General features: G+C 35.1%; 1 protein-coding gene across 4 annotated transcripts in view; it reads right to left on the bottom strand.

Moving 5' to 3' along the window:
* Positions 1 to 2,390: 2,390 nt before the first annotated feature.
* The window catches only part of ZFYVE16 (zinc finger FYVE-type containing 16), a 51,649-nt gene continuing 39,140 nt past the window's right edge, over positions 2,391 to 14,899 (bottom strand). For all 4 annotated transcript variants that reach the window (XM_027545717.1, XM_027545714.1, XM_027545718.1 and 1 more), the window contains 7 exons: positions 14,033 to 14,137; positions 13,521 to 13,668; positions 12,811 to 12,891; positions 10,568 to 10,730; positions 8,867 to 8,972; positions 7,786 to 7,953; positions 2,391 to 5,070 (listed from right to left, as the gene is read on the bottom strand). In XM_027545717.1, the coding sequence (XP_027401518.1) occupies positions 4,906 to 5,070; positions 7,786 to 7,953; positions 8,867 to 8,972; positions 10,568 to 10,730; positions 12,811 to 12,891; positions 13,521 to 13,668; positions 14,033 to 14,137 (936 nt within the window). In that variant the 3' untranslated portion in view covers positions 2,391 to 4,905. The remainder of the gene's footprint in view (positions 5,071 to 7,785; positions 7,954 to 8,866; positions 8,973 to 10,567; positions 10,731 to 12,810; positions 12,892 to 13,520; positions 13,669 to 14,032; positions 14,138 to 14,899) is intronic.

Here is a 14,899-nt window from a genome sequence, read left to right on the forward strand (position 1 = left end):
GGCAATTCTAAACTTGGCTGTAGTTTTACATAATTTATATTTCTGGTTCATCTTCATCCAAAGGCCAAAACCCTTCGAGGGAATCTCAGATTACTGTAGGGAAGTTCTTCTGTTAGGTTCACAATTCCTGTTAGATTCATCATCTTGTGTGGGTCTTGAACTTTGATATCTTTCCCCCTTACCCCATTAGGCTATCATATTAGGGCCCTATGCTCACTTCTGTTTTTTGACTGGATGTTCCATACTGTCTTAAAATCTCTTTTTAAGATTAAGAGATTTTAAGATTCTTAAAACCTTAAGAGGTTTTAAGATTCTTTTTGTATTTTAATCATCTTTGGTTGTTTTTAGCAAAGATATAGATAGATAGTGAAGTCACTCAGTCATGTCCGACTCTTTGTCACCCCATGGACAGTAGCCAACCAGGCTCCTCTGTCCATGGGATTTTCCAGGCAAGAATACTGGAGTGGGTTGCCATTTCCTTCTCCAGGGGATATTCCCGACCCAGGGATCGATCCCAGGTCTCCCACATTGTAGGCAGATGCTTTACCATCTGAGCCACCAGGGAAGTCAGGCATACTCTAAATATCCTGACAAGCAATTTGGAGAAAGAGAAAGTTTCCCACAGTTCCATCTTTGTTCCTACATGGCCACACCTACTCTTTCTCGTGGTATTCTCTGCACTTAGCACATACTCCTTGTGGCATGCAATCCGTAAATGATAAGAATTATGCTTAATTTTGTCAGAGCAATTTTTTTTTTAGAAATTTTTATTTAGAGCTGCTGTAAGATATCAGTATTTTGTTTCAGTTACCTAATATTAGTTGCTTTATGTAATTAACCAATAGAAAAAGTAGCAGCTTAAAACAACAGACATTTTGGACTCAGTGGGAGAAGGAAAGGGTGGGATGATTTGACAGAATAGTACTCAAACATATAATTACCATACGTAAAACAGATAACCAGTGTTGAGTTTGATGCATAAAGCAGGGCACCCAAAGCCGGTGCTCTGTGACAACCTAGGGGGATAGGGTGGGGAGGGAGGGGGGAGGTGGGGCTCAGGATGGAAGGACACATGTATACCTATGGCTGATTCATACTGATGTATAGCAAAAACCATCACAATATTGTAAAATAATTGTCCTCCAATTAAAATAAAAACACAACAAACAACAGACATTTATATCTGAGATTCAGAAATCTAAGAACTGCTTAGTTGGGTGGTCCTTGGGAGGGTGCAGTCAAATTGTGGTTGGGGCTGCAATTTGAAGTCTTGACTAGGGTTGGAGGGATCCCCTTCCACTTTCCTGGCAGCTGACTTCCCCAAGAATGAGTGACTCAATAGAGGAGAAAGAGAAAGGGACAGACAGGGAGGGAGAGGTGGGGAGAAATGCACCAAAGGTGGCAGCCACAGAACCCTTATAATACTGGAAATGACATCCCATCCCTTCTTCCATGTTCTATTAGTCACAAACACCAACAGTGGTACAAGCTGGGAAGTGACTACACAAGGGTGTGAATACCAACAGGCAGGGATCATTGTGGGCTATTTTGGAGGCTGGCTAGCATCTTATTTTACCACAAGGAGGGGAAAAAAACAACTTTATATTCAGAGGTTCATAATAAAGCACTTGATTTAGACCTATTTCTTCATTTGTAAAAACATGAAAATATGGCTTTAATTTTCTCAATGCGAATGCAGATGTTTTCCAAACGGTGTTAAATATTGTGTATCATTCCAAGCTAAGCTAAATCCAAAATAAAGAGAAGATTTAAACATACTAAAAATCTGATGTAAAAAACAAAAAACAATGTGTCAATTAAGTGGTAAAAGATAAATTTAGATGGTGAGGCTTAGTGTTGAGTAGAAAAAAAAAAAAAATAAAGGTTTTAAATATAGCTCAAATAAAAAATAACCCTGCAAGTATTTTTGTAAAAATTTGTTATGAGAAAAATAGTCCTCCTAACTGAAACATATGGTCATAATCCCAATAATGGATATTCTTCTTGCCTTTCTGCAATTAAGATTGCTCATATCAATCAAATAGTGGTTTGAGAAGCAATGAAACTTTTAAGATTCTAAGTAGAAGCCACATAAATCAAAAGTAATTAAGGAGATGACATTGTAAACAGCACACTATATTTTGTATAAAAAATGAGGGGAAAAAATAAAAATATATATTCCTATTTGCTTCTACTGTACCTAAACCTTGGAAAGATACACAATAATAAAAATCACTTCTTATTGAGGTTGCAGAGTGAGAAGATAGATGCATACAAGGTCGGCAGGAAAACTTACATTGATAAGTTTTTAACATTTCTGACTTTTTAATGTTTATACATTATATATGAACCATTATTTTAACCACAAAAGAATAAATTAAAACCTAGGATTGTTCAGAGGTTTCTGGTTTATTTCAAGATATTTTCTTTTAATGTTTGAGTCAAGTTATCAAAGTTATGCTTGCTATTAAAAAAAAAGTTGTATTCTTATAAAACAATATTTAAATCTAGGCTGTTGAAACACCATAGTCAGGCTACTTCTTTTATGATTAAATTATAAGATAAGATATTCACACAACACAGAAGACTCTTTAAATTGCCTTAAGAGGGAAAATTCAATGTTTTGACATATTATCTACTCTTCAGATGTTCAACTCTTGCCAAGGCAAGTTTAATGCCCATGCCTTCTCATTTTTTGGTACAGCTATCCTCCTGGATTGTTTTCCAACCAGCTACTCAAAAGTCGTATTGCTATTTTAGCAAATTACTTTTTCTTTGTTAATTATCTGCTTTATACATTCATCTCCAAGAGGGAAAGAACTAGTTTATTCATCTTTCAATCAATGAAGCTTAATAAAGTGCTCTGTGTATAGCAAGCATATAGACACAGAAAATCTGCCAGATGGCTGCAAAAAACAAATGGGCTAAATTTTACTTCGTGTATTTCAAAATTCAGAGAAAAACAGTACTCTTAAAAGGCATAGACCAAAAATAGATCATTGCAGATTGAGTACAAAGAACCATTCTATTTCTTCATCTTTAAAAAAATTAAAAATTTAAATTAAGTATCAATGAAGAACATGACAAATGCATTCAGAAACATTTATCTACAAAGAATAGTGCCTCCAAAGATACAGTAACTCCAATTTTTATTACATGTAAAGACTTAATGGAAACAATTCCAAAGCTATCCCATCATGGGAAGAGCCCTCTACCTTCTGGTTATTTTAAAGTAAATTCAGTATTCATAGACTGTACAGTTAACTTATACTGTAAAATAAACAATATATAAAGAAAACATTGAGTTTGATATGCATTTGATTTTATCTTATATGATATCAACAAATTTCACAAATTACATGTTGCTATTTTATTTAATATCTGCAACATTTTACATTGTTTATGAAGTAGTTACTTCCAGAAGACTGATATTTTCCTTCATGCCATGTCTTTGGCTAGTACTACAGATGTGATTTAGTAGGAACCATATGACCAAACTGATTCAAATTCTGTCTTTCCTAGCCTGACACCTAAGATCCTGAGTTATTACAACCCTGACTTTGTCTTCAAGTTGAGATGCTTCATAGATACTTTTCTTAAAACAGGGCTAATATTTAGTGTAGTTTTTTTTTTCATGAGACACAGGAGTGTTTTTGATACAAAAACATATATATTCCACATAAGAATTTTTTTAAAAAACATTAATGATTATATTTTATATAACTTAAATGACAGGATTAACTAAAATATGATTTTTTTTAACACAATGAACTTAAAAATTTTTTTGCTATTTGAAGTAAAGAAGAAAGTTCTGTAACAGTTTCAAATACAGACTTTAACTTATGTTAGTATCCTGTTATAAAAAATAATTACCATAGAAAGAATTTAAAGTATGCAAAAGTAAGTAGTTCCATTTAAATTTATATTTAATACATTGGTGTCAATGAAAATATGCAGACTTGCCAAGAAACTTCTAAGGTTTCAAGGATAAGTTAAAAAACACCTGTTTCAGGCTTCATTTATTGCTACATAATGACTACTTCAAGGGTCATCTGGCCTGTCGTCAATCACTCTCAGAAGTGGTATATACAGTGGTATACTTTGGGAGGAAAGGAGGAAAAATAATGCACTGCAATACAAAAATATCACCTATTTATAAATTATTAAAGATTTATAAAACACATACCAAATCACGTTCTCGCTATAAAAACAATATACTTAAATATAGAAGCACAAAAATCCTGAAGCACCCACAATTATTTTAAGAATACCCATTTAATCAACAGAAAGTCATATATATATATATATAAAATAATAATTTGAAAAGAAAAAAGGCAAAATTCTGATTTTAATGCAAATAATCTTTATCTAATCATGGAGGTAGGTCTCCACTCCAATTAAACAAATAAGCTAATCTGCTTTATTCAAAGAATTATCATATAAGTGTAAGATCTGAAAACTGGTCTGTGCCATTGAAATACATTTTTAACAGACTTTAGAAACCAGTAATTTAACTGGCATATAAACAAAACAGGTATTTCCCTCATAAGGTTACATCTGAAAGGAGCCTTCACTAAAATCGTTCTTGGCATAAAAGTGCAGATACTTTGGCTTTAGCATTTAAACACCACAGTAAATGCTACAAATTTCTTAAGGACAAAAGAAATCCTTGTCTTTTCCAGTACTTGTGAAGTGTAAAGCTTCAAAAACTGTGGATCTCTTCCATTTTTTTGAGATTTAAATATTGTGCTAATGATTTTTAAAAGATCATTCCTGCCTAAAAAGCAAAGCTTCCAAGTTTCAAACATCAAACATATTTTCTTTTAGTGTTTGTGGCATTTCGGCCTTAGTGCTGGAGTTAGTTTTAACAGGTCAATTTGTAATATATAATACAACTCAGTTCTTTCACTCAAAAAGATTTTCTATAATAAAAAATACTAATTCTATTTCTAATGGTAAACTAGTAGAGTTGGAGGTCCCACCATGTATCACAGGGATTAGAGCACTATCAAGATCATTTAGATAATGCTGAGGAAGAAGTCGGCCTTCAGATCCTGCCTGAAATTCAACCTGAAAAAAAAAAAAAAAAATCTTGGTAAGTCAACCCTACAAAGTGAGCAATCTTGTTTTAGTTCAGCAAATGAATATAAAATAAACTATTTAAGAGTATCATTCTATTTAAGCATGTTAATACTTCATATTTCCCCATATACTACATAAATTAAATTGTCCCTCCCACAGATATTACGAAAATAAAATTGCTACTACTTTACTTTAGGTCTCTTCTCTCTGAACATGTAAAACACATGTGGACCAAAGTTCTGAGTAATTATCAATATGACTTAAGTAAAAACCCCATGGTATTTTTAAAAAGATCTCCTTAAAAATATTTTTAATTTATTGTAAAATAATATTTGAATTGAATTTTGCTGGTGAAAATTACATTTTAATACATGACTAAAAAAATTAACAGTAATTACTCAAATAATTATCAGATGCTTCCTTGAAAAAGGAACTTTTAATAGATAAAAATATAAGTTCTTTTTTCCAATAAGAACTGTAACACATCCTGCCTGAAGAAAAGCAAACCTTTAGCAAATGAAATTATTCCTGTTAAGACTGACCATTCTTGGACTTCCCTGGCAGTTCAGTGGTTAAGATTCCACTCTTGCACTGCAAGGGACATGGGCTGTATTGTGGGTTGGGGAACTAAGATACCACATGCTGCACAGCACAGCCAAAAAAAAAAGAAAAAGATTGACTGTTCTAATGAAAAACCTGGAGTGAAATCTATTATACTGGATGTTGGAAGCAGCTAAAAATGCACGTTAAAATACTACTGGAGTACCATTTTTTAACCTAGTAAATTGGTAAAGTTCAAAAGTTTGATTATATGCTGCCTTGATAAGAATGTGAGAGAAAGAATACTATCATAAATTGTGGCAGAAGTATAAACTGTCATAACCTCTATTTGAGACAATATGGTAATATCTACTGAGTACATACTTGGACCTGGGAGTTCCAGGAATGTTATATACTCACAGTTAAGCAAAAGCAAAATATTGTGGATACCTTAAATATCAAGCAGTACATACTAAACATGCATAAGAACTAAATAAATTATGGTACATTTATATAGTCAACTACTACTATGCAACTTTTAAAAAGAATATGTTAAAATAAATAAATAAATAAAAAGAGTATGTTATTAATATGAAGTCTCCCTAAGATATATTAAGTTAAAGAAGCATTGCTTTTTTAAAAAAAGTGAAAAAAGTACAACAAAAAGGACATACAAACTTACTTGCTCATACATGTAAATTACAAAGAATACATAGAAATGGATAACATTTGACTGCCTGATTAGGAAGGGAGGATGAAGCAGAGTATGGAAGTGGACTAAAGTGTTAGGAGTCAAGGGCAGGAAGGAGGTCTTTTCAGGGCTATTATCTCAGCAACTCTACTGAAACCATTTACATTGTAGCCTGGAGTTAGTACCTCTAGAGGTCACCAATTAAATAGAGAATTGTGTGAATGCTGCTCTCTGAAAATGTTTAATGAGGTGGCCCTGATATATATATACACATTTGTGAGATAATACCCCTGGAAACTCCTGCTCAGGATCCTACCAGACCTTGCCCTATGTATGTCTTCATGTGCGTATCCTTTAATGAATTTACAAACACAAGAAAATGTTTCCCTGAGTTCTGTGAGCCACTCTAGCAAATTAATTAAACACAAGGAGGACGGAGGTGTCATTGGAATTTCCAATCCATAACTGGTTGGTCAAAAACACAGGTGACAGCTGTGACTCACATATGAAGTAGGGGAGGAGGCAGTCTGGTAAGACCTGGAGGTTCTGATGCTATCTCTGGGTGAAAAAAGTGACACTCAGTCATGTCAGACTCTTTGCGACCCCATGGACCACAGCCCGCTAGGCTCCTCTGTCCATGATCCGGATTTCCCAGGCAAGAATACTGGAGTGGGTAGCCATTCCCTTCTCCAGCGGGGGTCTTCTCAACCCAGGGATCAAACCCGTCTCCTGCTTTGCAGGCAGATTCTTTACCATCTGGGCCACCAGGGAAGTCCCTCTCTGTGTAGATCAGTCAAAATCAAGTTGAATTCTTAAGATAACCTGCTTGTGTCTGAGAATTGCTTACTGGTGTGGGGGAAAGCCTCTACACATCTGGTGACCAAGTGTCTTCTGTGACTAGTTAAAAGAGACACACTGGAAAGAAATAGTAGGGAAGAAATGGTTTTTCCCTACACAGGAGGAAAAAACTGAAATTTCCCCCTTTTTAACACTTCAGACTTTCATGATTTTAAACCACATAAATATAGAATCTAGCCAGCATAATTTAAAAACCTACTTATCAAGCAGGAATGTTGTAGTGTAGGGATCAGTAAGCTATGTATGGCCTGTGAGTCGATGTGGCCCACCCACTGTTTTCGAAAACAAAGTTTCACTGAACACAGCTAAGTTTGTTTATATACTGTCTATAGCTGCTTTCACACTACAATGGCAGAGTAAGTAGCTGTGAAAGAAAATGGATAGCCCACAATGCCTCAATTATTTATTGTCTGGCCTTTTACCAAAAAAAAAAATTCATGGGCCCCTGCTGTGGACAGTAAAGGAGAAGATGTACATGAAGTACATACCAAATATTAATGTTCAACAAATTTTAGTTCTCTCCAGTCATCCCAAAGTAAAAGGTTAAAAAACTTTTGATTATTTTAATATAAGATATATTCAGTTCAGAAGTACATCAGAAAAACATGTCTCACCATATCAGTGTCAATGGAAACTCTGAGGCCAATTTTATTCATTCCATTACTCTTTAGAATTTTCAAGTGAGGGCACAGTGCAGCACTACAAGCCATGGCGATTTCTTTTGCAAACTGGTAACGAGTTGCTGAAATAGATAAATCCTGGTCCTTTAGAAAGTAGAATACCTGAAATATATTCAATTAGGAAACAAGTCATGATTAAGACTAAAAGTAACTTTAAAAATGCAATTGCTAATTTCAATTGAACTTTATGAATAAAATTCCAAGGTTGGTGCCATGAAATTTACTAATTAAGAACATTCTTGATATTTGGGCTGATCTATAAGTAAAAACTTAAAACCAAAGGTTAGGAGATACAGGAATGACTTAGCTGTTTTTGCCTAAAGTTAACTTGTAGCAACAAAAGCTTTGTTAACTCAGTTTAAAGAAGAGTATTAGTGAGTCCATCTTACAATATACCCATCTTATAAAGACATCTTAATGAAGTTAAGATCAAACAAAGAAATAATGTTCTGTAATTTCAGTATCCTCTATAGTTTCTGTATCTTGTACGTACCTAAAATCACAAATACCTAAGAAATTAGTAACATTGATTGACCCAAGAGGTAGAATGAGGGGGAATATGCAGGTAGACTAAGGGGCTGGGAGGGTATAGTTTCATATTACCTTTAATCATATTTTAAAAAATTGGAACAAGTAAAAATGACTTCCATATGTGAATTCTGATTATAAACTAATATCTATAAAATATTTTATTTTTTGTAAAATAAGAGAAAAATGAAAACACTATGGTCAGATAACATGTTATTGCATAAACAAAGATGGCAGTGCTGCCAAAACCTTAACTCTGAGCTGACAGGCAGTACCACCATATAATAAACTGAAATAATCCTATGGGGATCCAGATCTGGTGGATAAAAGGCAGTCTGGGGTGGAGATATGTGTGTCTCAAGATATAATGTAAAGTGTAATAAGCTGCACTGAAACATTCAGAGGTTGAATACTGTGAAATCTCCAAGTTAACAAAGATATATCCAAACACAGCATGTAAACAGAAGGGATCATTTTTCTATGATACCTCAGTACACTTTACAATCTTCTCATCAGTTTCAAAATCTGCTTCCAGTTTTATTTTTTCACTTGGAAATCCTTGTAATGACATTCCATCCACTGAACTAATAACACTGCAGAAAAAATGTAATAGAATTATTAACCAAAGTGCTTTCTATGAAGTGTATTATAAGACTTGAAGAAATGGAATAAGGATAAAAATCATGAAAGCTATTAATTTAAAGCAGCAGTTAAGACATCTCAATTACATAAAAAATAATTAAAACTGTAGTTCACATTCATTTACCAAGATTTTTTAAATTGTGTAGCAAATTATATCTACTTTTTCAAATCCCCAATTCAGACCTAAGGTTTAAACTACCTTAAATAGTCTCCTAACAGAAAAACTATCTCATGTATTTCAAAAACTCTATTTTGGAATCCTTCAGCATTAGCCCTCTTCTTCCTTTTTTGTTCCAGATCCCTTAGGCAGTCTCCAAAAAAAAGAAAGAAAATGGGTAAGAGGGAATGGCAGTAATACTCTATAAGGCCTCTAATTTAAACATATCTTATTGAATTCAGTTGTATTTACAATGGATCAATGTAATACAGAATAAACATCCAAAGGATTCCATTACTTACAAAAAATGATTGTGGGAGTAAAACCACCATATGACCCAGCAATCCCACTCCTAAGCATACACCCTGAGTAAACCAAAACTGAAAAAGACACGTGTATCCCACTGTTCATTACAGAACTATTTACAATAGCTAGAACATGGAAGCAACCTAGATGTCCACTGACAGGTGAATGGATGAAAAAGATGTGATACATATACACAATGGAATATTACTCAGCCATAAAAAGGAACGCATTTGAGTCAGTCCTAATGAGGCGGAGGAACCTAGAACCTATTATACAGATTGAACTATGTCAGAAAGAGAAAAATAAATATTATATTCTAATGCATGTATACAAAATCTAGAAAAATGGTACTGAAGAATTTATTTAAAGGGCAGCAATGGAGAAACATAGAGAATAGACTTATGGACACGGGGAGAGGGGAGGAGAGGGTGAGATGTATGGAAACAATAACATGGAAACGTACATTACCATATGTAAAATAGATAGCCAATAGGAATTTGCTGTTTGGCTCTGGAAACTCAAACAGGGGCTCTGTATCAACCTAGAGGGGTGGATGGGGAGGGAGATGGGAGGGAAGTTGAAAGCGGAGGGGATATATGTATACCTATGGCTGATTCATGTTGAGGTTTGACAGAAAACAACAAAATTCTATAAAGTAATTATCCCTCGATAAAAAATTAATTTAAAAAATTGTGAAATAATTTCACAGAAATACATATCTGGTATATAAAAGGTAGTTTGGGGTGAAATATGTATGTCTCAAGGTACCATACAGCAGTCAAAGTCGCTTGTCTTTCATAGACCTGGCATCAAGCCTAAAGTGCTCCACAATGCACACTGTATCACTGGCCCCCTCCCAAACTGACCACCCTTTAATAACTTACAGCATCCTAGATAAAGAAATACACGTGATGCTGGTTAGGTACATTTCTGGAAAAAATACTGCACTTAGTAATTAAAGTATATGCATTAAAATTAATGGTATAATTCTATATTTATAAAATATTTGATTTTCTTAACAGCATACTTTTATCCTTTCTCCTCCATCACATCAGTTACATTTTGATAACAAAAAATTCCTACCCTTTGTTTCCTTTTTCTTCAGAATCTACCCAGCAGATGTCCACATATTCTCTCATGTCTACAGCATCAACTTTCCCACATGTAATTTTAAAGTCTTTTTGTTCTCGTAGAGCTAGCCGCAAGCCATCCATAGTCTCTGGAGTTATTTGTACCATTAAGCCATCTAAAAATAAAGAGTTATATTTCACATTTCTTTTACTAATATAAATTTATATGTCTATGCCATAAATTTTGCCATCAAAATATGTTCCACACAAGTTTTAAATCATATTTTAAATCACTTTGATGATTGTTTTCTGTCAGAAAACATCTCTGGACAACAGGAAGTACAATACCATGGTTCCTACAGGAATATTCAATAGGTTAAGCCCACAACTGTCCAAGCTCTCTGAGGACAACTTCTGCTTGGTTACCATTAAAACTACAATGGCCCTTCTGGGCTAAGAAGTGAAAGATAAGGGTTTAGGGAAGACTGAAATCTGTGGTCAAGACACTAAAAAGAGAAGCACCTGGAGATTGTGTTCAAGGGTCTCTTTGAGTCCGTGGACTGGAACTCAGGACACAATAGTGACCTTAGATGAGGCCCAACAGAAAACAGCTATTATACACTTGGAACAGAACAGAGATACTAGAATTCAAGCAATGTTGGGAGATATTGGTAGTCCCAGTTCAGTTCAGTTCAGTCCAGTCACTCAGTCGGATCCGACTCTTTGTGACCCCATGAACTGCAGCACGCCAGGCTTCCCTGTCCATCATCAACTCCCAGAATTTACTCAAACTCATGTCCATTGAGTCTGTGATGCCATCCAACCATCTCATCCTCTGTCATCCCCTTCTCCTCCTGCCCTCAATCTTTCCCAGCATCAGGGTCTTTTCAAATGAGTCAGCTCTTCACAACAGGTGGCCAAAGTACTGGAGTTTCAGCTTCAACATCAGTCCTTCCAATGAACACCCAGGACTGATCTCCTTTAGGATGGACTGGTTGGATCTCCTTGCAGTCCAAGGGACTCTCAAGAGTCTTCTCCAACACCACAGTTCAAAAGCATCAATTCTTCAGCACTCAGCTTTCTTTACAGTCCAACTCTCACATCCATACATGACCACTGGAAAAGCCATAGCCTTGACTAGACAGATCTTTGTTGGCAAAGTAATATCTGTGCTTTTCAATATGCTATCTAGGTTGGTCATAACTTTCCTTCCAAGGAGTAAGTGTCTTTTAATTTCATGGCTGCAGTCACCAACTGCAGTGATTTTGGAGCCCAGAAAAATAAAGTCGGACACTGTTTCCACTGTTTCCCCATCTATTTCCCATGAAGTGGTGGGACCGGATGCCATGATCTTCGTTTTCTGAATGTTGAGCTTTAAGCCAACTTTTTCACTCTCCTCTTTCATCAAGAGGCTTTTTAGTTCCTCTTCACTGTCTGCCATAAGGGTGGTGTCATCTGCATATCTGAGGTGATTGATATTTCTCCCGGCAACCTTGATTCCAGCTTGTGCTTCTTCCAGCCCAGTGTTTCTCATCATGTACTCTGCATAGAAGTTAAATAAGCACGGTGACAATATACAGCCTTGACGTACTCCTTTTCCTATCTGGAACCAGTCTGTTCAAAATTTCATTACTGGAGAACTGTCATTTTTTTGACTGGTCAGGTGGTTTCTGGAAGACTCCTCCCTAGGAGACTCTGTATACAATGTCTTTATTTGACTGGACTCTTAAGCTTGCCCAGTGAAAAATAAGTCTTTTCTCAGGGAACATCTGTCAAAAAAAATTAGCGGCCAGTGATCAACATCATAGCTGCCTGTGGCAGCAGATAATAGTAGAGGCAAACAATAGGCCAAGCAAATACTTACAGGAAAATCTGGGGAATGAGATGTCCATAAGTACTCTGAAAGGCTCTAACATATATCTGGGAGTTCAGGAGGCCTCATGCATGTGCAATACTGAGTGCACGCCCAGGGTGTGTGTATGCTAAGACCAGACCTGAGAAGACCCTAAGCTCTCACCTCAGACTGACCTTCAGGCTATAAACAAACAAGAAATGCAGGTTAAGGCAGAGTTGTCAGGCTTGAGGTAGACCCAAATATTAGTCATGTTCTAGTTCTTGGCTGAGTGATGATTCAGGTAAGTTTGAGGTATTATGCTTTGTAACTTACATATATTCTTTTGTAAGTATCAAATACATTTTTAAAAGAAGATAGAAAACATATTTACATTAAAGCAATCTTAAAGAAGAAACTCATACCTTCAACTATGCTGGACTTAGCAAGAAATCCTGAAGATGCTTTTAGAGCTCCATTGAATACCACAAAACTTGCACCTGTCACTGATTAAAAAAAAAAACAACAATAATAATTATGTTTTAAACTGCTCTTTTTATGGTATATGATATTTGTTAAATGCATGGTCAGAGAAGTTCCGCCATGCCACATAGTGCACCCAATGGAAAAAAAAGTGGAAGAAAGGTGTGTGTATGGAGGGGTATTGCTTAAATATACACACAAGCAAGAAGTCTCCAAAAGGATATACCAAAAATTGATAATGTTGGTTTTGTTGCCTGTAGGGAGTGGAAAAGGGTAGTTTTATAAATCATTCTTACACTTATCTACCCTGTGCTTCCTGCTAATAGGCATTGCAGCAGAGCTTGCAAAACACTCTGGCAAAAACACTCCAGAGAACCCACTATATGAGACACACTAAACCTGAAGATATCAAAATAAATACTGTACTCCAAGTCTTTAAACCTAATGTTGCCCAAGATAAAACACACACATGCACACACACACAAATTAGAAGCAATTTTTTTCCGTTTCTATAGCTAAATATTTAAAGCATACTGTTTCATCATCATCAATTCAGCAAATAAGTAAAACATCTATATATATATTCCCTCTTTGAAAGGAATTCTATTTTTTGAGATGGTTTTATGGATCAACACTAGGAACCAATACTCACCTTTTCTAGGATGGCCAGTAGCACTGTTGGCCTGTGTCTGATAAACTCCATCATTCTGTATACAGACTAGATGAGAATCTGCTTCTGTACTGAAACTGGCTCCAATGCTAATGACATGCTCATTAGAAGAATTTATTACTTTCATTACCTAGGGAAAAAATACTCATTTAGAAACAGTTTTAACATTTTATGCCTTTATTAGTTACAATAATTCAAAGAGTCATATTTCTGACCACCTTTATCAAGCTTTTAGTCTGGACAACTCCCTGAGAATGAGTCAGAAACAAATGCTTTAAGATAAAATTGCCTCAATTAAAAAACAGATAAAAATAGTAAGAAAAAGAAAAAATAGGATTAAACATATCCTCTACTAGGCAACAAATCTTAAATTTCAACAATAACTTTTTCCTGCCATTATATATTAGTCCAATTCAGAACAAGAAATTTAACACACTTCTAAAGAAATCTAATGTTCAATATTTTCAAAACTTGAATAAATTAATTACACTTACATCACTGTATTTTTTCCGAGGTATTTTTATGCAGCTCTTCCCCATTTCCATATGAATCAACAGCTGATCTATATTATGCAAGGTATACTGGTAATTTCGAAGGTCCTACGTAAAACAATGACATTTCATAAAACTCAAAACTACTATCCATGAACATTTACCCATTCATTAAATCCTTTTTTTAAAGAGTATCTGTCATTTTTAAACTTGTTATACATAACTATCAAAATGCCATCCAGAAAGCAATGCCAACTTCACAAACAAACTAATCCTTCCAACTACTTTATAATAATATAAAAAATATTCTCAGGAAGAACTCTGTAGTATTTGAGGGTGTTCTAATCTTTTCTTTGGGGCTTCCTTGGTGGCTCAGATGGTAAAGAATCTTCCTTCAATGTGGGAGACCTGGGTTCAATCCCTGGGTTGGGAAGATCCCATGGAGAAGGAACTGGATACCCAGTATTCTTGCCTGGAGAATTCCATGGAAAGAGGAGCCTGGCAGGCTACAGTCCATGGGGTCACAGAGTCAGACATGACTGAGTGACTAACACTTGCACTCCTCTTTCCAGTTACAGATCTTCCAAAATAGGTCTTCTAACTGAACATTTATAAATAAAAGCAAGTCCACTGAAATACTTTTCTATAATAAAAGGTAAACACAAAATTAGAGAAATTAGAGGTACAAGGGAACCAGAAATCATCTAATCCAATAGTTTCTAGTAAAAAAGAGATGACTTAGGCCAGTTTGCTCAAAATCACCAAACTGATTGACTATACTTTTACTAAAACTTCAACAACTGTGTAAACCTCACATTACCTAAATATGTAAGCACTGCAGCTGAATGAATGAATCACAGGCAATCTAAA

This window comes from Bos indicus x Bos taurus, chromosome 7 (genome assembly GCF_003369695.1).
Source record: "Bos indicus x Bos taurus breed Angus x Brahman F1 hybrid chromosome 7, Bos_hybrid_MaternalHap_v2.0, whole genome shotgun sequence".
Lineage (NCBI taxonomy): Eukaryota > Metazoa > Chordata > Mammalia > Artiodactyla > Bovidae > Bos > Bos indicus x Bos taurus.